This window comes from Phaethon aethereus (assembly GCF_964289735.1).
Source record: "Phaethon aethereus genome assembly, chromosome: 1".
Taxonomy (NCBI): Eukaryota; Metazoa; Chordata; class Aves; order Phaethontiformes; family Phaethontidae; genus Phaethon; species Phaethon aethereus.
This window is the reverse complement of record NC_138575.1, coordinates 22,925,931-22,951,112: the sequence shown is the minus strand read 5'-3', so window position 1 is coordinate 22,951,112 and position 25,182 is coordinate 22,925,931. Positions and strand designations below refer to the sequence as shown.

The window sequence follows — 25,182 nt, the reverse complement described above, 5'->3', positions numbered from 1 at the left end:
GGCTAAGTGAACAAGAAAAATGGTTGATACTGGGTAAATTAGAAATTGCTGTAGCTGAGTTACTGTGAGTATATGAGTTTATTGGACTCATAGTGAAGTCTATCATTTTAGATACCTGATAAGAAGTGTTAAAATCAAACTGAAGTTAATACCTAAACATGTTAAATACCTTTCATGTCCTAGAGTTAAAAAACAAAAAAAGAAAAAAAAAGAAAAAAGCTTTGGTTATAGAGTTACCCTCGAACTAAACACCTCCGAAAATGGTTCTTCGAAAATGGTTCTTCGATCTTGAAATAAAAGTCTATTGAGGTATTATAGATACACAAACTTGAATTTTGTTTATATTATTATGAACTGTGGTGGTAGGATGTAATTTAGTTACTGTGTGCAAGTTGTTCGAATGCTTACATATTTTGAAATGTAAATGCAGCTCATTACTAAACATTGCTTTTATTTATTTTATCTTAAATAGACAAAGACCTAGCTGAGAACTGATCTGAGCATGTGAAGGAACTAATGATATTTTTGGTCTTCATCATTTGCATTTACATTATAATTATTTAATTGCCTTTGTGAAGTGTTATGACCAGGGAAGAAGGTTACAGAGAGGAATTTAGCTATGACAGGATGCCAACTTTGGAGCGGGGAAAACAAGAGAATGGAAATTACATACCAGATATCAAATCCAGTGACCTTCAGCTATCAAAGAGGCTGCATCCTTGCTTTAGTTACAGAACATGGATCTTTTCTTTGCTGATGGGAGTAAGTACTTTAAATGATACAAAATTTGAAAATGTAGGTGCGGTCTCAGTGCCCGGTAAACTGTTCTGTTTCACAGCATATCATCACTGATATTATTGAATATAAGTATTTGTACAGAAAGGGAGATATTTACCAAATTTAGAATGTAAAATTCAATTGACTAATGATATTCTTTGGATAATTCAGCACTGATCAAAGATGCTATATGAAGGCTGATTTTCATCTGTAATATTAATCATATAGCATAAACAGAGAATAAGTGCAACAGTGGTAAATATCAACCCATATGAATGTATAAGCAGTGCCTTTTGGTAAAGGATGTAAAGTATCCTGATCATATTCATTCTTAACATATTTTTTAACTGTTCAAAGTACTTTACTTGCCATGATAGCGTTTTGGCATTAAAAATATATGTGGTATTTAATTGCCACATTCATCTTTCAGGGCTCAAAGTCATGTGGTAGAATCCTCATGTAGTGAGGTATATACTTCTGCTTCTTACAGGAATGTCACAGTGATTTTGATTTTTGTGTCACTGCTAGAATCATAATCTTGCATCTACATCATATGCTTCTTCATGTTCTGAGCCAAGTTAATTAAAGCTCATTATAGCAATTAGAATTTGATCTTTTTTCTGTCAGCTTGTGAGTTTTGAAGAGTAATTTTTATTAAGAGCTAAAAATCTTTCACTGTAATACGGTAATTACTTGGTTTTGCACAGTGAATAAAAGTATTGCCTTATTTTCATGGAAACAGCTGAATATTTTTTCCTTTCTGACAGTCTGTTGAACTTGAATTTCCTTTCAGATGTACTGTTACATAAAAAGAGAGCAGAAGAAGAGCTGGCTTTCTTTGCATTAAATTTTCTGAAACGTAATTGTCAAAAAGGACAACTGTCTTTAAGTAGATTTTTCTTTTTTACTGAGTTGTTGTGAATGATCGGAGATACTAATATTTAATGATAATTCACTGAAGTCATATTATCAAGAAGCATGAATTTTATGGATAAATGAAAATGCAATTTTATTAATAAACTATATTATATAAACTATAAACTAATAAATTCCAACTAGATTTTCATCCCAAATATTATGGTAGTTAATCTCTCTCAGCTCTTCTGAAAGACAGTGTCTAGAAAGGAAAGTCTGTATGCTGAGCAACAGAAGTCATAGTGAACAGGGAGCCGTTGCAAACCGTAGAGTGACATCAATGTGGCTGTTAGTATGCACTGTTCTTCTATGCTTCAAGCACAATTTCAAGTTGCATCCTATAAATACCATTCTTCCAGTCTGCCATAATTCTCTGTGTGTGTGCTTATATACACACATACGCTATCCTTACTTTCTGTCATTTTTTGATAAGGACTTTTTAAAGACCCTGGTAATTTTGTAACATGAAAAAAATGCCCAAATAAAACAAAAGACCCATTCTGTCTCTCATTTTTCCCAGCTCCTTCAAAGAAATGCCTTCTCAAAGAAGCAACAAGCAAAAATAAGAAAATGTTAGTCAAATACACTGATCATTTATTGCTGAGAGTGTAACTCTGATAATTATGAAATAAATGGAATAGTTAGAAGCAGATCAGGAGGTGTTGAACATTTATGGGTGCACCACTGGACCAAAGCAGAAAGAGAGTTTGGAGGGAAGGCTGGAATATAGGTGGAAGAGTCTTCAACAGTGTTTCCTAATACTATTTTTGTTACTGCGTCCTAGTTGGTAGTCGCCCATATGCATAATGCATGTTGGTGGAGCCAAGCAGAAAATGCAAAGTAGAGGCTTAGTTGAGGTTTCTGAAACATTTTTACCATTGAACACTGCAATTAGCTTTTGAGCATTTTATTAGGTATTTGCCAAATCAGGGCATAATGCTTCATTCAAACATGATTATATTGTTCATATTAAGTCTTGGTAACCAGCAAAACATCTTCTTCAGAACTTGGCATGTTTTGATATTTTGCTTTAAAATTATTCTCACAAAGACTGTATTATTAAATGTTTATCAGTAGCTTAACTTGAAAGGAATTACCAATTTCTGACTAGTTGCTTTTTTAAAAATAATTTTATTCATATTAATTTATCTTACTTGTTGCTTTGCAGACTTGCCTCCTTATCACTTCTGGCTTTTCACTATACCTGGGAAATATTTTTCCATCTGAAATGGATTATTTACGTTGTGCAGCAGGTTCAGTAAGCGTTCTTAATTATTTGCTGTGGCTGTTTGACAGCAAAATCAGTAGTAAATAATTTTTGTGGGTTTATTGTCTTTTTATTTTGACTGTCTTTTTACTACTAACTTTCTTCATGGCAGATTTAATTATATTTAACAGTTCATTAAATGGGTTTTCATCCCATGGTTAAGGGATTAACAGTTCTTATAAAGACAACTCCTTTGTGCTACCATTTTTGTTAACCAGCTCACCACTGGCATACAGTAGTTATCTGGATGAACAGTTTTTCTGTGCTTGATTTTAAGAAAATTTGCATTGTTATGTATTTGGCATCCTGCCTAAATGCTATTAGAATGTATTTCAAATTGTATTTTAAAGTATTACTTTTTCAGTGTAATTTCCTATAATATCCAAGTACTGAAGCAAACAAAAATGTCCTCTTGAATAGTATTATTTTAATAGTAAAATGTGCATTAAATATGTCTGATGTTTTCCAAAGTCTGGTATTTTTTACTATATTTTTAGGGATTCATATTTGTTTTAATGTATTATATATGCTTAATCTACACTTTAGATCTGTGTGCGTAAGATGAGTCTGATGTACTTGCTTTGTTCTTGACAAGATTCTTGTTCTGTCGTTGTTTTTGCACTTGACTTGCAGGTTTGTTTTAAGTTAGGTGCAAGACTAATGCTTTAGTTTAAACAAGCAAGTCCCCGGAGTTCCTCTGTGAACAAGTTGTTGCTTATGTTTCTGCTAGAGGTGTTAGAATAAAGCTGAAGTAGTTTTTGAAGTTAATATCTTAACTGATGTGTTATTCTCTGCAACATTAGTGTTAGTTACTGAGATTTCTCTTCTTCTGCCCCAAACCTTGTCGCTTTGAACTTTGTTTTTTTGAGAGTTTCCAAAGGTCTGGTAGGTGCAGAAGGTTATCACATTGGGTTTGAATGGCTTGCTGTGGGTGACAATGTGTACATTTGGGTGTCTGTGCAGGAGGAAAGTGTTACAGCTCCTACCACAGATAATGGAGTCAATATAGTTGGAAGAGCCTGGAGAGTTGTATGGCCAACTGATCATTAAGTGTCTAGTTTAGCACGAGCTGAATTGCTCTCTAGACTTTTTTGACTAGTAGTAGGATTCAGTTGCCTAAACATAGGCATGTATTGTTATAGAGACTCTAGGGTATCCAGAACATAAAAGGATGTTTTAATTATGTTAAATACAGGTCATTTAGGTGTGAAGGAAGTGCTACCAAGAATTTTAAATGTCGATATTGATCTAGTTATAGTGGTTCCATTGTTAAGCCATCAGTGCTCAGATGTGTGAAAAGATAATTAGTAAAGAAATGCAGCATTTGTTACATGATTCATTATTTAACATGGCAATATTTTAAATTATTTTAGTTGAGTATATTTGTATTTTGCTTATTAGTATGTTGTGACATTAGCATTTGTGTAAAATAGTGTTGGATCTGTACTGGGACCATATTTATTGTGGTGGGGAAAGCTATGGGATAGAGAAATTACTTTGTGAAACTTTTCACTTAGGCATAATTTTTCCATTTAGCTCTGCCCTTAAGTATAGAAACACAGTTCCTAGTGAATGTAGTGGAGAACCCAGGCATAATTCTTAAAAGCGTAATTTGACTTAACAGATCAGTTTTTACAAAGTTCTTCAGAACTGTATTGAGACTGGCCAAATTTTAGCTTACACAACCATGACTTTGTTTAAAAGAATGTGGAGGCCCAGTTTGGGAGTAGCAGTGTTTTTCTTTTCCTGCTCAAGGATCTCAGACCTTCTAGAGTTAATTTAAACTAACAAAGGCATGAAATGCCTCACAAAAGACTCTTTCTTTCCTTTACTCATCACATTGTGCTGGGTAGCTAGTCAAAATTGAGGGATATGGAAGGCATATTTAAACCTCTTGTAATCCTCAGATACCAATTGTAATTAAGGAGGTCAGACAAGAGTGACAGACTTTCCTCAGTTTCTGATCTTTTGTTTGTCTAAGTTAACTGAAATATAAATTCAGACCAAATAAACTACATGTGTAGAAATATATATAAAATTCTTTGTGCAGAATATCCCACTAGTCTTCTCTTTTAATTTTCCCAGTGTATTCCTTCAGCAGTTGTGAGCTTTGCTATAGCAAGGAATAAAATTAATGTGGTAAGTATAAGATTTTATTGACAATTGTATCTTTTTCCCCTGTGGTTAAAATGAGAGAGAAACCCATTCTGAAACTGTTTTTCAGATACCCAATTTTCAGATTCTGTTTGTGTCTACATTTGCTGTTACAACAACATGTTTAATTTGGTTTGGATGCAAACTTGTCCTCAATCCATCAGCTATAAATGTAAGTTACTACAACAATTACTGATAAAAGCTACATTTATCTTTGTTAAAAAAAAAAAGGGGGGGGTGTGAGGTGGGTGGAGATCACATGTAATTTCATTGTTGTCAATACCCCAGTGTTCCTACTTAGTCTGTGAGGAGGCATCATCTAGCAGTAACTTTACTTTTCCAAGTAAGACAAGACTGGAATATTTACATTGGAGATGAAAATTTACATGGCTAAAAGATGCATGGTACAGCTAACTTAGAGCAGAGTAATATGGAAATTACTTTCCTGTCTTGTATTCAAAGTTCAAAACCATGAATTAGATCTTCAAATGTGATCCATTTTGATCAACTGACTTGTTTATTTTTCTGTTGTTGTAGCAAATTTTGTTGTTTTTTTGTTTGGTAGGTTTTTTTTGAAAAAGTTTTTTTTTTAAAAGACAGGGTCAGAAGAGAAAATTGAAAATTAATTAGTAGCTCATCTGTAGACTAGCCAATTTTTAGGGTTGAATTGTGCTGAAATGAGAAGGTGTCCCAAATGGTGCTACTCCTAGGACATTTCATCATCAAATTAAGTACAATCCTTTCCTGGATCTTCTTTAATGGATAATTTTGCTTGTGAGGCCACCAGGAAAGAAACTTTTGATGAACATTTTTCTTATACATCATCAATAAGGAGAATGTGGCACTTATGTCATTTGAAGCATACATATTTCATGCTGGGAAAAGTTCATTGGTTTTGAGTCACAACTGTTTAACATCTGTCTTTGGTAGCTTGAGCCAAGCAGTAGAACTATAGGATGAGGTGTGTTTTTTGTTTTGGGTGTGGGTTGTTTTTTTTTTTTTTGCTATAGTAAAATGTTCTGAGACCTCTATACTACATAAGAATATTACATGTATGAGTAAATAACATAGCAATAGATATTATCGATACCACTGATGAGTATTCATAATAGACTATCACAGAATAGCAGTACTCAATACAACTACGTCATACATTTTGTATTAAGGTTAATGAGTGCTCTCATGTGCTATTGTTCAGTTCTTCTCCCACTATCATATCAGCTGTTGTGATACTAAGAGCTGAGCAGTAATAATGGCTTCCTATAATAACATAGCAGATCTGAATTAGTAACAAAAGACTTCTGTAATAGAAAAACAGCACAGAGAATAGTTTGCTTTAGAGTTATCTATGCTATTTTAATAATATCTGGTTAGCTCCAGATTTCATAGATGTTGAACTTTTAAATTAACTGTGTTAAGTTCCCCTTAGAAAGTGCAGTATATTAGGCCAGTACTTGTAAACCTGCTTTTTAAATCAGGCAACTAAGTCTAGCTTCACGTTCCTGTGCAGCTGGCCTGATACTTGGCGAGATGGAGCACTGCAGTCCATCGGAGCTGTGGAGATTTAGCACTCAGGACAGTCATATCACTTGAATTCAAGCAGTACTGTCTTTAGATGTGGGCAGTTTTGGCCTGTGTTTGATGGGACAATGTCATGGCCCCCTGGGTTCTGTGTGTATCTTAGGATGGTTTACACTGGTCAATTCTTTGCACAGCTTTTGCTATTTTACTGCTAGTGTAGCAGTTCCCTCATGCATTTGCCCCCTCATGTGTTTTAGGTGTTGGGGCTGAATGAATTATATACCAGCCACAGGGGTACTGCCTTTTCCCTTCCTTTCTTGGTAGAGAGTTCAAATACTAGAAACCAGTCCAAGCATTCTGAGAGAAAACAGCAGAGAAGTGTGACTGCAGACTGCCAGTCCCTTCCCCTGGTAGGCAGGATCACAGCGCTGTCGGGACAGCGGAGGGCTATTATCTGCCCAGGAAAGGTGGGCGCAAGGGACTCGTTTTTCCACCGCAATAAATAGCTATTTTGTGTGTGACAAAATTAATTTTGCTTATGCTCTTGAGAAGCTTTGAGCTGGCGCTGCATGTAAGAGCTTAACTTCAGTCGCATACTTTTGAAGTGAGTAGTTTTTATATTGCATAAAAATTTGCACTTTCTATTATTAAATATTAACAGCTTTTGTATTTTCAAGGCAGATCAAACCATTTCAAAAAAGAGATTATATTAGACTGGCAAAGTATAAGTGACAAACATTAAATTTCTAACAAGGCGAATTCTGTCTTTGCCAAACGTTAGTTATCTACAATAATATCCACAAGACATCCTTGGTTATGTGGTTTTAATTCCCTTCACTTGCCTATTGCATGTTCATACCATGTCATCGATCACTGGATAAAGATAAGTTAGGATAACTGTGTGCGCAGAGCTGGCTCTGAAGCTTTTTTGAACCTTTCTGTCTTAAGAGTTATTCATGGGGCTGACTTGCTCCCTTCTTGGAAGGATACTGTTTCAGTCAGACAGTCTCACTGTGTGGCAGCTCACTGCCAGCTGTTTTCCATTACCCATGTGGTACAAAGAAAATGTAGAATACCATCTCTTTAACTGTTCTTTCATCATCATATTTATTTTCCCTTCCCATGGGAAACTGCACAAGAAAATAATACTCAGTCTGATGTGAAATCACTGCCAGTAATTTAAAAGCAGTAAGACTCAGAAAAAGGATAAGTTTATCCAATTAAGACAATTTGTATTTAACTCCCTCCACCTTTATAAAGTACCTGGGTACAACACTCCATTAGTGTTACTCATTGATGGATAACTCTACAAAATTACCTTAGACGGATAAATGGAATGCAAGTTACAAGCCATGTCCTAGAATGTGGCTGTGTGACACCACTCCAGTCGCATGCAGTTCTGTAGTTGGTATACTATCAAAATGAAGGATGTGATGTGTAAAAGAAGCAAACTGCCGCTGCTGCCGCTTGGTTCCTTCCCAGCTCTCACAGAAAGAAGCCCAATGGACAAAAATGAGTGGAACCTTGTGCATGCTGGCCACTGCAACTGAAAGGGTTCAGATCCTGGACAGGATCCAAACTGAGTACATACATTTATTGTCTCCTTGCGAGTTGAGTGTCTGTACCTCCATTCTAGTTGAGATGATCCAGTCACTGAGACCGTGCAACACAATCTTGTTTGCCTCAGTGTAGATGGCTAAGGCAGGATTTTGAGGCCTGAACTCAGACGTCTCTTATTTTAAATGTGCTGTGAGATATTCTGCCTGACTGCTGCTTCTACTCTGTGTGGGTGAGAGTCTCCCATCAGTCCTGTGTCATACATCCCATTCATGCAGGCACGTTCAATATTCTTGAGTATTTCAAATGGCACTAGCAGTCAGTGTAATTGAACCCCACCTCTAGCAGCTGGTTGGCCCAGTAGCTTTTGGGGTTTCCTCTCTTTGTCTGTATAGACTAGGTATCCACTGACAGTAGTGGAAGCCTAGGCAATGTGGGTACACAGAGATGCTGGAGTGTAGGTGCTTGATCTGGTTGCCTACCATAAGCATGCGTCTCCATTAAGTATGTGCTGGCTTGTCCTGCCTCGCTCCAGCTGCTTGCCCAAGAGGACTTCAGTCTCCTTTAGGTCCTCTGTCATTTGTCAGACCTGTGCAGATGTCTTGGAACATCTGTAAGATATCTTAAGTTGTGTTAAAAGTATGCATTTAAGCACCTATGCTGAACTTTAAATAATTTAATCTTGGAAATTAATTCAACCCTTTCATACAGTTGCAGTGAACCACGTTTTTAATGCCTGGTGCAGGTGCAGAGCAAATTTGATTAAGGTTGTGCTAATCTACTACATTCTACCCAGTTGCACTTGCATGTTCCTTAGTCATGGAGGAGGATTAGGGACACAGCTTACTTGATTCTCTTCATCTGGTGGTAGATTTTATATATAGTGGTCATTGTAGGGATAATTTTCTTTCATGCTTAGAAATCTAACATTGAATTTCCCCTTGTTACAGATGGTATAAAAAGGTACGTACTTCTAGCTTTAGCTGTATTTCTGTTTAAAAAATAAAAACAATAAACCCACCCAAACTCCAAAAACGATGATTTTAACTTTATTTTTACGTTAGTCTAGAAGTGTTGAACTAATTTTATGAGTGGAAGGCTCTAGATGATATTCTAGACATGTCCTATCAGAAAAAAAACACTGTAAAGATAAAATTTAAAAAATTAATTTATCTACTGTTACTTTTTCAATTTCCATTACTTACCACTTATAGCTAGCACTAAATGAGCTAGTCCATCACTGTAGTTACAGTGCTTCTGGACTCAGACTTGTACATCTACTTGGCACTGTACTGTATAGTGTGGCCTTGCCAGCCCACATCAGTTCCAGCGCTGCATGTCAAAACATGTTCAAATCATGGGAATTTACAGGATGGATTAAATTGTTCTGCAGGCCACATGTTTGACACTTCTTCTTTTGCCAAATAATGTCTTTATTCTTCCTGCTAGCACTTTCTCTAGAAGCTTACCACTATGACATTTATTGCTGTTTATGGCCCTAGTACAACTGCACAGTCTGTTGTGTACTGCAAGGCACATAGTTCCAATTATGATTTCCTGAGAAGGGTGAATTTCAGTGCTGGGAAAAGCTTCTCAAATCTGCCACTCATGATCTTTTTCAAAAAACATGTGCTGCAAGATATGTGTTGGGGAAAAACTGAGATTTGATCATCTACAAAGCAGGTCTGACATGAGGGAACAATATAATTCTGTTCTAAGTCATTGAACAATGGTTTGCTATAATTGTATAGGGTCTGAACAGAGTCAATTTTCTCTTAACTTTTGGTACTTTGCCCAATGGACCTAACCAATAAGTGTTTGTTGGGCTGCCAGTGGAAAAACATGGTGCTTTTGAAGGCGACAGGGACATCCACTCTGCCTAACTTGCATGCCTCTAGAAAATAATTCAGCCCATTGTAGAATAGGTATCTAGCTCTTTTCATGTGATAATAAGGAACCAAAGAGAAATGTTAAGTATTACACTTACTTGTCTCTTGAAGCTGAGCAATGGCAGGAGGAATGGCAGCATCCATATTTTTGCACAATAGTGTGCAAGAGTTACGAAACCACGAAGAGCGTTCATCAATGCTTTACTAGCACTAGGTAGATCACAGCACTAGAATTCTTGTCCAAGTTCTTTGGATTGTACTTTCATTCAGTATTAGACATTGTGTCGCACCATTTGGATTGCAGCACAGGGGTTGGGAGCCTGTGGCCCTCCTTCCCCCCCACAGTGGATTGCTATAGCCCCTGGGCTAGTCAGGCTTGCTCTTGTTTGTCCTCTTTCTGTTCCTCTGAATCTTCCATGATTTGCTGCAGTGTTCTGGCTTCACATGGGAGGTCCTGCAGAATGCAAACGTACCCAGAAATCACCCCATTGTCATTAAGTGCTCTTCTGGAAGACAGTGATAAAATCTTCAGGCAGAATATTCCCATAAATGAAATAAATGTTTCTTTCTTAGGTTAGGCACTCTGAGTATTATGTAGACAGCTAAGTGTTGTCCTAGAAATTCATCAAGAACCAAGAAAACTCTTAACAAAGTATGTAATAGATATGTCTAAATGTCACAGAAAATAGGCAGACTGCTGGATCCTGCTGGATCCTGCTAGATCCTGCCCCCTCCTTTCTTTTTAATACGGAAGATGTAACTAATTTATGTCTGGGATTTTACCGACAGATAAATTTCAACTTGATTCTACTTATTCTGCTGGAAATCTTCATGGCAACTACTGTGATCATTTCAGCTAGGTCTACTGAAGACTGCTGTATGAGGAAAAAAGTAGGTACCCTTAAGGATTAAAAATGTCGTCTTTTTTTTTTTTATGTTAAAAAATATTAGATTTTTTCCTGTATTACATATGTTGGCAAGTTACAGGTCACTCCATTATATAACTTCATATTACATGGTAAAATTAGATTTGAAAAATAAATAAATGTACTGTACTAAACAGTAATAGCCTCTTCCATCTTTGAGTGCAATGGTCCCTCTGCAAAATGACCTGTTGCAATTACACAGCACAGAATTCTTTGAATATCTTGTGAACAGGCATGGCAAATATTTTATTTCTGTTTTGTGGAACAAAGCTTAATGACGTATGAAACATTATAATACTGCGACTTGCATGTATTTGTGTCTCCTTTGCCAGCCTGGGTCAGCTGTCCTGGCCAGGTCTCCTCCCAGCTTCCCGTGCACCCCCAGCCTTCTTGCTGGCAGGCCAGCATGAGAAGCTGGACTGTCCTTGACTGCTTAGCAACAACTCAGAACATCAGCACGTTATCAACATTTTCTCATCCTAAATCCAAAACACAGCCTCACACTAGCTTCTGTGAAGAAAATTAACTCTACCCTGGCTGAAACCAGGACATTATCCACCCCTTATTCCATACAATTTACGTTGTGCTCAGGTACCACACTATCCAATACAACCTCATTAACCACCACCTCCTTTCCCATCCTTTAATACAATACACAGATTATTGTCCCCTTAGTCCATAGACCTCCCTGTAAATTGTCTGTGAAGTGTCCACAAAGTCCATGAAGTGTCCATTGAGTTCATTTAGTCCATGACTTTGGACTCCATCCCTTACGGTGGTCACTCAGGACAGGCGAGGTGGGTTGTTGCGTGGAGTTACTGGGTACCAAAGCCAGCTCAGGTCAGGTCACTGCTGCAGTTGCACTGCTTCTTGTAAGGCTTGTCCTCCATTGGTTCAGGTGGTTCCTTCTATAGTAGTTCCTACAACATGCAACTCAAATTATGGGTTACAACAAGTTTAAAGGTATTTCCATTACAATCTCCACCCCTGGGCCCTTTGGACTGGACCATGGGGTTTAACATTGCAATGAACTCCTCCCCTTGCACCTGCTCCAACTTGGACTGATCCACAGACTGCAGTCCCTTCCATGAGCCAGTCTCTCCAGGGGTATATCTGCTGCGGCATAGACTTATCCACAGTTGCAGTCACTTTGAGGTGCAGCTGCTCCAAAATGGCTGCCTCCACGGGCCACACTACCTCCAGAGATAAATCTGCTCCAGCGTGGCCTTACTCATAGTTCCAGTCCCTCCAGGAATGGACCTGCAGTGTCGAGGGCTTCTCCATGGCCACATACTTTGAGGTGCTCCAGCATGACCTCATGCACAACCACTGATGCTTCAAGGTGTACCTGCTGTGACATGGATTTATCCACAGCCACAGATGCTTCGAGATGTACCTTCTCCAACGTGGACTTATCCTTGTGCCACAATCCCATCAGAGGTATACTTGCTGCAGCACAGACACAACCGTGGCCACAGATGCTTCGAGATGTACCTGCTCTGGTGTGGGCTTACACATGGCCACAGACGCTTTAGGGTGTCCTGCTCCCCCATGGACTCATCCACAGGTCACAGTCCCTTCGACTCGAGTTCACACTGGAGTTCCAGCCTGTCCAGTACAGCAGCATAGAAGCAGCAGCGATGCCCTGGCCATCTGCCAGCCCAGGCGTGTGGCCATTGCTGTTATCAAAATCTTCCCAGGCCCAGCAGAGCCAGACGGTCAGCAGTACAGCAGCACGGCAGCAGTGAAAGCAAAAAGGAGCCACTAACGAGCATTTGGCTCTAATACGTAAGGAAAGCAAACCCATGGCAAGCACAGGGGCCTGGCAATTAATAGCTAAACAGCAATAACAGCTATAAATTCTATCTAGCGCATTCCAGTCAAACCGGTCATTATCTCAAACCCTTCGTGCCCCGCATTGGGCACCAAAAAGGACTGTCATGGTTTAGCCCCAGCCGGCAACTCAGCCCCATGCAGCCACTTGCTCACTCCCCCACGGTGGGACAGGGGAGAGAATCGGAAGAGTAAAAGTGAGGATACACATGGTTTGAGGTAAAGACAGTTTAATAGGTAAAGCAAAAGCCGCGCACGCAAGCAAAGTAAAACAAGGAACTGATTCACCACTCCCCATGGGCAGGCAGGTGTTCAGCCATCTCCAGGGAAGCAGGGCTCCATCACGTGTAATGGTTTCTTGGGAAGACGGATGCCATCACTCCAAACATCCCTCCACCCCTTCCTCCTTCTTTGTCCCAGCTTTATATACTGGGCATGACGTCATATGGTATGGAATATCCCTTTGGCCAGCCTGGGTCAGCTGTCCTGGCTGTGTCCCCTCCCAGCTCCCCGTGCACCCCCAGCCTTCTTGCTGGCAGGCCAGCATGAGAAGCTGGACTGTCCTTGACTGCTTAGCAACAACTCAAAACATCAGCACGTTATCAACATTTTCTCATCCTAAATCCAAAACACAGCCTCACACTAGCTTCTGTGAAGAAAATTAACTCTACCCTGGCTGAAACCAGGACAGCAAGCAGTGCCTTTCTGAAGCCTGAGGTAGAGAAGCCATTCGTCATATATGCCAGTTTGGTGGTATCTGGACAGTGAATATTGGCTTCAGGATTTGGGGCTATGGATAAAATTTTCTTTAGTCATGAATGCTCTCCCAAATCCCACCCTTATTTTTCTACAACAGTACTTCTTTTAGGTAATAATTAAGCAAACGTGCTGTGCCATTTTGTGTTCCAGTGGAAGTATTGCTTACTAGATAAAGTCATGTAGTGTACAGCTTATCCACATCGGTAGAATCTGAATGCTCAGGAAGAAAGTATGTGTTTTGAAGGTGGAAAGGGTAGACAAGATCACCGTATTTCATTGTTGAACAGTGGTTGTGTAACAGCTAATCTGGGACTACCTCATTTGTTTTTAATGTGATTGATGTGTTCTGACACTGGTGAACACCGTGGTTTGTCACTGTCAGTGCTGATGGGCCAACCAGACATTGCATGCCACCATTAGAATCTGTAACAGGTTGTACAGGGTATTAGAAAGAAAAGTATTACTTTGTGTATTTTTTTGATCATCATTTTTTATTCCCCTCTAGAATACTGCATATGACAATACCATTGTTTTGAGCAACGTCAGCTTTCCCGCTCGAATTCTGAAGTCATACTCAGTAAGAAAAGTGTTGTTTTCTTTCATTAAATCACAGAATAGTTTGGGTTGGAAGGGACCTTTAAAAGGTCATCTAGTCCAACCCCCCTGCAGTGAACAGGGACATCTTCCACTAGATCAGGTTGCTCAGAGCCCTGCCCAACCTGACCTTGAACGTTTCGAGGGATGGGGCATCTACCACCTCTCTGGGCAACCTGTGCCAGTGTTTTATCACCCTCATTGTGAAAAATTTCTTCCTTAGTCAAAATCTGCCCTCTTTTAGTTTAAAACCATTACCCCTTGTCCTAGCACAACAAGCCTTGCTAAGAAGTCTGTCCCCATCTTTCTTACAGGCCTCCTTTAAGTACTGGAAGGCTGCAATAAGGTTTCCCCAGAGCCTTCTGTTCTGCAGGCTGAACAACCCAATTCTCTCAGCCTGACTGCATAGGAGAGGTGTTCCATCCCTCTGATCATTTTGGTGGCCCTCCCCTGGACTGACTCCAGCAGGTCCATGTCTTTCCTGTGCTGAGGGCTCCAGAGCTGGACATGGGACTCCAGATTGGATCTCAGAAGAGTGGAGTAGAGGGGCAGAATCCCTTCCCTTGACCTGCTGTACACGCTGCTTTCGATGCAGCCCAGGAGATGGTTGGCCTTCTGGGCTGCAAGCGTACATTTCCAGCTCACATCCAGCTTTTCATCCACCAGGACCCCCAAGTCCTCAGGGCTGCTCTCTATCCCTTTACGCTCAGATCAAGCCAGGAGGAGATCAGTGTAGGTAAAAGCTGAAAGAATAAAGACAGAAATGAGAGAGATATCTTAAAATGTTTCCTTTTAGAATATTGCAAGATAAATGATAACTGCCATGTGTAATAGGAAGGAAACTAATGACTTAAGGATAAATAGCATGAACTGAACTGTTGTTCAGTGGAGCTAATAAATGAGATCATAAATATCTATGATTAAGTTGATCTTGTTTTCATTTAAGCCAGCTGGAGTTTTGCCATATTTTAGATCTGAAAAACATTGACTTCATGCATAGCTAAGAGCATAAATGGATTTTTTTTCCTTCCAGTGCATTTCTTTCTACATGCAAATAGGAAACTTGGTGTTCAAATGCACTGTTAATAATTTTTGTGCTCTTCTTTGTTGTAGGTAATTGAGGTGATTATTGGAATTTCATCAGTATTTGGTGGAATAATTGCTTTGAATATGGATGTTCTAGTCTCAGGTCCATATCTTTCAGTAACATTCTTTTGGATCTTAGTTGCTGTAAGTAGTGCAAAATGAAGGCACTCTTCTAAAGCAATGTCATTGATTTTTTTTTTTTTCATTTTTCCCCTCCCTACTAGAATATTGATTCAGCCCTACCTAATACTAATTGGCAATTAATAAATAAATTAGCACTTCAAAATACTTACTATATATTTATGCAATGTGCTTGTTCTGTTTTGATTTACAGTACTGTGGTTCTTATAAAATGTTCTGATACATTTTCAGTCCTCAGTTCAGTAAAATGGAAATGAGTAATAAAATAAGAGTATTAGAAGAGAAGCATTTTCTCAAACAAGTTCTATGTTTTAGAATATTACAGGCTGCTGTGTAAAAAGTTGAGTTTAGTTTCAGCATGGTAGGATCCTTAGAACATCATTTTCAGCCTGTCAGCCTTAACTGTCTTAAAAGCCCGAGACTGTGATTGGTAACCCTTGTCACTAATAACAGGCTGTACCAGTGGATTCATAAAGGATGCTGTGCTGCCCTGCTTGCCATGAATTGAACCAGTTGAGAAAGAAAACGATGAGCATTAGATTTATATATGGCTACTATGTTTGGAAAATCCTTCAGCACGAAGTAGAAAAAGATCATAAGCAAGTTTTTCAGCATTTAGAATTCACAAAGTTCAGTAGGGTTCAGTAGGTTTTTATATACAAGTGTCAAGTTTTGAGGATACTCATATTTCAGTATGTATGGGTTTAATACATGATACTCATTAAATATAAGTTAAATGAAGATTAGTTTTATCTCTATTTAACTAATTGATTCCTGATACTGTCATAATAAGTCTATCCAGTTTTACCTTTTCAGGAAATTTAGGATTTGATCTGTGGCTAGTGGGAATCACTGTAACTCACTTGTAATTTGTGTAGTTTTCAAGTAGGTAAATATTTATTTTGTTACACTTTTTTGTTTAGTGCTTTCCAAGTGCTATTGCAAGTCATGTAGCTGCTGAATATCCAAGTAAATGTCTGGTAAGTGTGTAAAATTCTTGAATTTTGTCATTAGCATTGAATATGCTAAGAAAGCCTGTCTGTGATAGTGGGCACTACTCATATTTGCTCTCTTGTTTTTAGTTACTTCTACAAAACATGACAGAAATATGTAGCACGAGTGTAAGCTGATATTCCTGAAAAGAAATCCAGGAGGTCCTTTGGAGACTTAATTCCATCAATTCTAGAAAAGAATTCAAAGGACTCTGTTGGGGTTTTTTTGTACTGGTTCCTTGGGAATGGATATTACTTGTAGGAAAATGACATACCTCATATGGTATGTCTGGAACCTTCATGCTCCAGAGCTAAGGTCCTTTCTGTTCTGTTCTCCTTTCATTATGATCTGTGGTTTCTGAAAGAAGAAAATTAGGTGTGTGGGCTGCACTGGACCTGGAACCTATTTTAAACAAATTCCTCATCTGCATGACTAGCAACAAGGATAGTTGAATATTCAGTAGAGTGCATTTATTCCTTGACTGTCTCAGATGTGTAGTTAAGCCTCCTTACAACATCTGTTCTAAGTTACAGTCATGCAACCATATTTAAGTCAGTAATGATGCATGACCACAACTGAAGTCAGAATTTGATCCTGTAGGATGATACTTGAATGAAAACTCAGCTGCTATTGTATTGAAATAAATTTGCCTAGAGCACTCAAATTTATTTGCATAGTTATTTTGGGTTGCAAGTCTGCAATATCTGCTGTTCTCATTATTTCATACAAACTGAAGAATAAATGATACTTCTGTACTGGCTCTCTAAATTGGCTTCCTCTATCTACATGTGAAAGGCACATTTAAAACCAAACAAAACCCACATCATCCATATTAAAATGAAAGTGAGTTACAAAACAGCAGCATTTTGGCTGGTAAACAATTTATTCAAAGGTTGCTTGTGTAGAATCATAGAATCATTAAGGTTGGAAAAGACCTCTAAGATCATCAAGTCCAACCATCAACCCAACACCACCATGCCCACTAAACCATGTCCCGAAGTGCTGTGTGTACATGTTTTTTGAACACCTCCAGTGATGGTGTCTCCACCACTTCTTTGGCAGCCTGTTCCAATGTTTGACCACACTCTCAGTAAATAAATTTTTCCTAATATCCAATCTCAGCCTCCCCTGGTGCAACTTGAGGCCATTTTCCCTCATCTTATCACTTGTTACTTGGGAAAAAGAGACCAACACCCACCTCACTACAACCTCCTTTCAGGTGGTTGTAGAGAGAGCGATAAGGTCAGCCTCCTCCAGACTAAACAACCCCAGTTCCCTCAGCCGCTCCTCGTAAGACTTGTGCTCCAGACCCCTCATCAGCTTGGTTGCCCTTCTCTGGACACACTCAAGTAACTCAACGTCCTTCTTGTAGTGAGGGGTCCAAAACTGAACACAGTATTGGAGGTGCGGCATCACCAGTGCCGAGTACAGGGGCACGATCACTTCCTTCCTTCTGCTGGCCACTCTATTTCTGATACAGGCCAGGCTGCTGTTGGCCTTCTTGGCCACCTGGGCACACTGCTGATTCATGTATCTCCATGCAATGTGGATGACTCTTAATATTTGTCTCATATGTGTCATCTTAGAGACTTTTACATAATTTTGCTTACTTCAAGTAGCTCACAAACCAAAGTGTTAACTTGTTTTTATTCTTATTCAACATCTACTATCTTATTTTTTAGGTTGAGGTCCTGATTGCCATTAGCAGTGTTATCTCTCCATTGTTGTTCACAGCTTCTGCATACTTATCCTTCAGTATCAAGCAAGTTGTTGACATCTTTAAAAATTATCCACCTGCTGTTAAAGTATGTATTTTTATGCAATTGAAAAATTAACATCTACCTATTCCAGTAGCAACACAAGAATTAATTAGGAAGTATAAGAATACAAGGTACTGCATTATAAAGATTGAATAAAATATTACAGAAATTATTACAAAACTCTTATTTGACTAATGATATGATTTTAAGTGTGTTAAATCTGCTGCCACCCTGGAATTATAGTTTAAAAAAATGGGATATTATTCTAAAGAGTCAGTAAAAATGATATGTTATATGCTGGACTCCCTGAGGTTTTTATAAATTTGTAGTATGTAAATTAAAGATTCTAGGATTCCTTGAAGAATGCATTTTTCTTAGGACGTTTGTCAACAGGTGGCATGTTGGGATTGTAAGCTTACACCTGGATTCATTCAAAGCCTGGATTGGGGCAGAGAAGAAAAAAAGTTTGGAAATCTTAAAGCATTTCAGTATGAAGTGTTACCGGTACATTGCTGAAGAGCTTTTTAGGGCTTTACTGTCAAAGTGTTTAGCAGTCTGTTCACAGAACCATTTATGGACATTAAAATGGTGTCAGTAAGAGTCTTGACTGTTAGTACCCACTAGTCCTTAAGTAGTCTTGTAATTTTAGAAGAGAGGAAAAATATTTATTAAACTGAGGTCTTAGTGACTGGAAAACCAGCTCTTGAGTATGTGATCCTGTTCTGACACTGGAGGAAGCACAGTGTGTTGTTGGACCTTGGGAAGTGACCAAGGCATACATGCTCTCTGTAGGTAGCTTCTCCAGTCGCACATGTTGGAGACAGAAGACTGGACTGTCTAGACCGCTGGTGTGACCCTGTAGAGCATTTCTTACATTCTTATGCTACTTTGTGTCTGGATGCAACAAGAGTGGGCTACTCTGCCAAGGAGGGTGAACAATGGGATGGGAGGTGATAACAATGCAGACAAGGACAGTGACATCACTGGCAAAGGGTGCAGTCCTACTGTACCCAAAAAAAGTAAAACAAGGCAGGTCTGGCCATGGTAACCAGGTTCAGCCAATAGTTCAGTGATAGCCAGACAAGTCCATGGCAGTGAGGCAGATCTAAGGTCAGCCAGGAATTCAAGTCAGCAGGGCAAGGCCAGAGCCAACAAGGCACAGGGCCAGGCCCAGGCATAATGCGACACTGCTCAGGTCAGAACCAGCAGTGAGGCTCTATATTTTAGATTATGGTTTCCTCAATTCTGTTCTATTTCTAGAGGAAAAGATCATTTGGCAAATTAACACTTTGTTAAAAATTATTGTTCTGTTCTACTATTTTAATTGAAGCTTCATGCTGAAATAAACTGTAGATTGTAATTTGAGTTTTAAAAAACAAAATCGAGATACAAATCTCAAGGAGTGGGAATGGCATAAAGTATTTTATTCAAGTAGTAACAACATATTTAATGTCTCTATTTTCAGCAATCTTATGATGTACTCCTATTGCTTCTGATGTTGATGCTGCTAATTCAGGCATGCCTTACTATTGGAACTGTAATACAGTGTGTAAATTACAAGACAAAAATGAAAGTACATGATTCGTCATGGGCAGCATCACAGGTTAAAAAACAGGAATACAAAACAACAGAGGTATGTATTTATACCCATTATAAAATTTAAAAATCTGTATTTAAAAAGATATTTTTTGTAATTTTTCGTATTACTTAATTCAAATCACAATTAAAAGCTGCTCTGTAAAACTGTAAAGATGTTAATGCAGTGCTGAATTTTGTAATAAAAAATATTTTGCTGGTTCAGTGGTAACTGGGGCATGACAGACTCAATATCTGTAAATCTCTGACAAGTCCTGTTAAGAGAAAAACAGTTGTAAGGTTAAAGCCCCCTTTTGTGCTTATTTGTAGTGCTCCCAATTATAGATGAGATTTGTCATTGTGCTAAGATAAAATGATAGCCCTACTGTCCTACTCCACAGGATGCACATCCATAACTGCTATTTATATGTCAGAATGAAGTTACAGAAAAGATGATGGGCCTTGCATGACTATGTTCTGATAATGAGATAACCATCTATTAAGAAAGGAATGGATTTAACCCTTTCAATGCGAGCACAAGTTTTGGGCTATGGAATGAGAGTACTCTATATATTTGTACCTTTCCCAGGCCTGCTGTAGGGGAGTGAATTTACTAAGCTGAGTTAGTTCTCTTGAGTTCCCTAAACTGCGAACGGGAAGAATTAAGAGCCTGGAGCATAGAACAACAATGAGCAAGCTGAGTGAGTGCGGCTGCCTGTGCTGGACAGTGTGAAGTAGCACACAGAGGAGGGTGCCTGGAATCCCAGGTCTCTCCACATCCTAACTACACTACCAGAGTTGGTGATAAAGATCAGAATTGATATTTCCCTCCATTTCCCTCATGCACTTCCATGTTCAACAGATACAGATTTGGCACATACTTTTTTTTGAGCATGGTGGTGCCAGTATGACTGTTACCTCTTTTCGTATAGGCATTCAGGGTTAGAGTGCTTTTTCAGGGACTGGGGGAACCTAGTGTCCTTTAGCCTGCGTAGGTTAATTACATCCATCTTCTAGCACAGCACTGTAGCCCCACTGAGCTTTCCTCACCTTTGCTGTACAGAACAAAGCGCTGTATCCTTAGAGACTAGGAGACACTAACTCACGTTAGCTGGATGCTTACTGCATGACCCCGCACTAGAAAGAGAGAATGCTGGGTTCAGTCCCCGCTCTAGAGTGAGAATCTGCATTGAAACAGGGTAGAAAGCGTTGGGAGCAGGGACTGAAATTCACTCAAGTCCATTATACAACTGGTAATGGAAAGTGGAAGCTGTGGGTTTATGTCCGCTCAGGCTGCTGAGGGCATTTGGTGGTGGTTGCTTATTTTCTGGGTCTGTGTCCTGAGAGTTAGGCTATGTATCAAAGATGAAGCACAGCGGCACTTCCACTGCTGCAAGTCACATTTTGGAGCAAAGGTTGTGGCGTGACTCAACAGATCTCTTCCAGGGGTTATTTACATAAGTATGCCTAGTTTGTGCGTCACTGAGAAATTAGGTGCGAATTAAATGCTAAAAGGAACGCTTTGTCCAGAAGAGCAACACCTTTTTGCTTTCCTTTTAGTATTTAAACACATGAATAATGTTACAGGTGAAGTTGTAAGTCCCTTTGGCTTCTCAGAAGTCTGTTAGACAAGACCTTAGTTTGCTTACATGTGTGTAGGTAAATCTTGCGTCAGTTGCACTGTAGGGGGCTGCTTCTGTCTTTGGGTTTAGAGATTTAGATGCTAGGGTTTTCAGTCACATTTTGGCAAAAATCTTGAAAAAATGTCCTAACTAGCATGTTTAAAATACCAATTTGGCCAAGTTTCTTTGACCCAACTATCTCTGGTATTCAATTTACACTATTCTATTTTGTATCAGAATTGTATACTATACAATATCAAAAGCTATACAATTTACAATGTATAGAATATTTTAATAACTCAGACTGTAACTATTTATGTTTACATTCTCCTAGATTCTCTGAGGTATTTATTTGCTTGAACTTCAGTTTTTAACCAAGGCATTGTTTTGTGTTACCATTTGTCTGAAATTTGTTTACTTTTAGGTTTCCAATAATACCTTAAAGGATTTTGACAAAGACAAAGCCTGGAAAGCAGTTGTGGTGCAGATGGCTCAGTAGTTTGGATTCAGCAAATGCAGCCAATACAGTACAATCCAATACAGTAAATCAACTGTTTGAATTAAGGCTTAAAAACTTTTCAGTTTTTAAACAGCAATACAGTTACAGCAGTAGGAGCCAAGGAATAACACAGTAAATAACATGTCTTTCTAATAATTTTGAAATATATTGATAATATTATTAACACATGTCTTTTCTGTTGGTATCTGTACTCTAGCGTTGCTTTAGAAGATACCTTTAGAAAAAAGGTAATGAGTCACATGGCTTTATGCTGATGGCTAAGTAAAATACAACAATATGTAGTAGGCTTCATATATTTGCAAGAGATTGTTATAACTGCAGTTATGCAGTCAGTGTAACTGATAAATGCTTTTGTAAAGTTATGAGTACAAGTCATAATTGATATTTTTGCTTATACTTCACTTTTGTAGGAGTTGTAAAGTTATTTTGCATCTCATTGCTTTTATATAAATAAAAGTCTTTATTATGTGGAAACTCAAGAATATGGATTGACATTCTAATTGGAGAGGTGAAAACAGAATGTACTTTCCCATTAAGCTTCCATTTCTGGACTGTTAAAGGGGGAAGGGGCTTTTTCTGAGTGGCTAGATACAAAATCTACTAGACAAAGAAAAAAAAAATCCAACAAACAGAAGCAATCAGTCAAATAACAGGAGATACTACTGATATTAAAAGAGTTTTTTCACATCTGAAAATGTATTTTTAGGTATATTACTTTTCATTTACTTATTTTTTATATTTAAAACTTACAGAACCTAGCTGCCTTTAAACATGGAATATCCCCCATACAAATTGCCTTTTCCTCCTAGGGGAATTATGTGTATGATTGTGTAGATGTTGAATGCTGTAAGGATTTCCATGTTAATAGGCTTTCTGGTGTAACTAGGGAGATAGCTGCTGACAAGGTGGTGGGTTTTTTTATTGTTTTTCTTTTTTTATTGTTTTATTGTTGGTTTTTGAAGGGTTCTAGGCTTTGAAGTTCATTTTTTTAAATCTGAAATAACCCAAATCATTGGTTCAGAGCATGCTGCAAAGCTTACCTCTTTGTTTTTGAGGAGGGGAAGTAAAGAGATAGAAAGGTATGTACAGTGTGGAGCCCTTCAGGTATGCTAGCATGTTTTCTTTTGGTTTTGGGAAAGCTGACAATTATTATAGGATTGTAATACATAGAAATACTCTTTCAAGTTTATAGCAGTGCTTCTTAAGAGCATGTATACAGCAATCTGTCTGTTCAACTAAAATAGTGTGTGTTTTTGGTCCAGACTGATACATCAACAACCAGAGGATGCAGCTGCTGTTTCCCTAAATATTGCCAAATCTCACGCCTCTACTGGTGGTAATTGTGTGAACATTCTGTCAACACGCAGATAAATAATAATGTATATGCTATAACTTTACCATTTTTATAAATAGAAAAAGTTATTTTTTGATTGTGCACTATTTTTTGAAAGTCACAAAGAAATAGTGACAGTTCTACCTAAAGATAAACATCCAAACAACTTCCTAAGTCTCATGCATGGATTGAAACTGGACAAAGACTGTAGATAGTATAGAAGTTCTTCATGAATCACTGCAAAGTGAAAAGACAGAGTCATATGTAGAATAGCGTGAATGTATCTTAATGGTTTGCTTTCTTTTATGTGGCAATACACTTGCCTTCGTTTAACTGAATCTGTATCTTCAAGAGATCATCTGCATCTTTTCTGTCAAATGATTATTGGCTTTGGTTATGCAGGAGGTTAGATATAAGTAGATACTACTTCCATTACTGTCCTTGGTCGGAAAAGAAATTAGTGGGAATTTGCACATTCTGAAGGAATTTCCTTTCCACACAATGCTTATGCTAACAAGGCGCTGAGCGTTTTTAACCTCCTTTTGAGTCAAAGTGTTTGAGGTGCTCTCCTCTCCAAACAGTAAGAATCTTTTAAACAGCTACTGATTTTTGTTTTTCTGTTAGGAGTGGTTAGGAAGAACCTAATGACAGGTTATAATAGGGGATATTTACCTTTCTTTTGGGGAACTAAAGTATTTTAGTAAGAGGTGAAGAAAATAACATTCGTCAGAAAGAAAGAGGAAAACTAAATAGGCTAAACAGAATGATTAAGTTAGAATTTGGATTGACCCTGAAGTAACGGTTGAGATACATGACTGTATCTGAGGTTTTTCAGTTGCTTTAGATTAACAAGGGGAAGGAATACATGAGAATAAAAGAAGAGGTTGTCATAGAGCTACCAGCCATAGATTCTGTGTTCCAGTGAAGATGAACACCCCTGGGCTCCCTGCCTGGCCATGGCTCCCTTCCTGCCCTGTTCAGCACAGTGGGGACTGCACAACCTGCCAAGTGCCAGGACTTTTCCTTGCACAGTTAGTAAACTAGGAGCCCCACCATGGATGCTGCTCTGGAGGTTGAATTTTCTTATCCCATGCAAGAAAGCAAAATCATGGAGGTAAGAGGCAGACTTTTAAAACCATAGTTAACGTAGGGCTGGCTGCTGGCATGAAGAGCGTTTCTCAGGCAGAGAAAGCTTCACAGTGAAGTGAAGAGTGAAATCTCACTCTGTGGGTAAATGTTTTTGTAATTCAAAGCAACACCCCCTGTGGCCTCTGCTACTGTCATCTCTCTTTGCCAAGTGATTTTGTGTGTTGGTGTTTGACACAGAGTAAATCTTGATTGCTTGTAGCTTTAATTAGGGTGTGCTGGTAGATGATCCATTTCTACAGCACAGCTGGGAAGCTTGTTCAAGGGACAAAAATCATGGCCCTCTCTCATGTCAGCTTAGTGAAGTAACAGTGTATGTGCCATGTTATAAGGGTTTCTGCTTGGAACCGGGTGGAGAGTGCCCTTTCCTGCCTTGCTAGGTTTCAGTAGAATTAATGCTGTGGGCTGCTGCTTAGCTTATACCAGGAGTTAGGGTCCTAGCTTAAAAAAAAAAAAAAAAAGCCCAAGGTAAAATAAACAAACAAATCTGGCTGAAGCATCTTTGGAAAAAAAATCAAATTGCAGGCACCTGGTGCATGACTCCTTCCTCAGCTACCAGTTTAGGTAGGGAAAACTAGGAAAGCAGAGGTTTTAAGAAAATTGCATTTTTAAGATCATTTTTTTAATCCTCTCTGCTCCTGCTGGCAAATTTCTTGTAGCATCTCACCAGGAACAAGAACACACAGTTGACTAATGGTATATAATTTTTGGTTGTTTTTTTGGTAGTAACCTGCCTTATAAGAACAGACAGGTGAGGAGAAAAACTGCAGTTAGGGTCCAGTTTATCAAGTCTCACCTTTGGTGCTTCTGTCTA

General features: G+C 38.6%; 1 protein-coding gene across 1 annotated transcript; it reads left to right on the top strand.

Annotated features, from left to right (window-relative positions):
• Positions 1-544: 544 nt before the first annotated feature.
• MLC1 (modulator of VRAC current 1) lies at positions 545-21,868 on the top strand (the record flags this gene model as incomplete). Its single annotated transcript, XM_082009923.1, has 11 exons — positions 545-762; positions 2,861-2,950; positions 5,045-5,098; positions 5,184-5,285; positions 10,870-10,971; positions 14,104-14,175; positions 15,306-15,422; positions 16,343-16,399; positions 18,095-18,217; positions 19,638-19,805; positions 21,794-21,868. The coding sequence occupies exons 1-11, from the start codon at positions 583-585 to the stop codon at positions 21,866-21,868; spliced, it is 1,140 nt and encodes a 379-aa protein (XP_081866049.1). The 5' UTR covers positions 545-582.
• Positions 21,869-25,182: the final 3,314 nt, after the last annotated feature.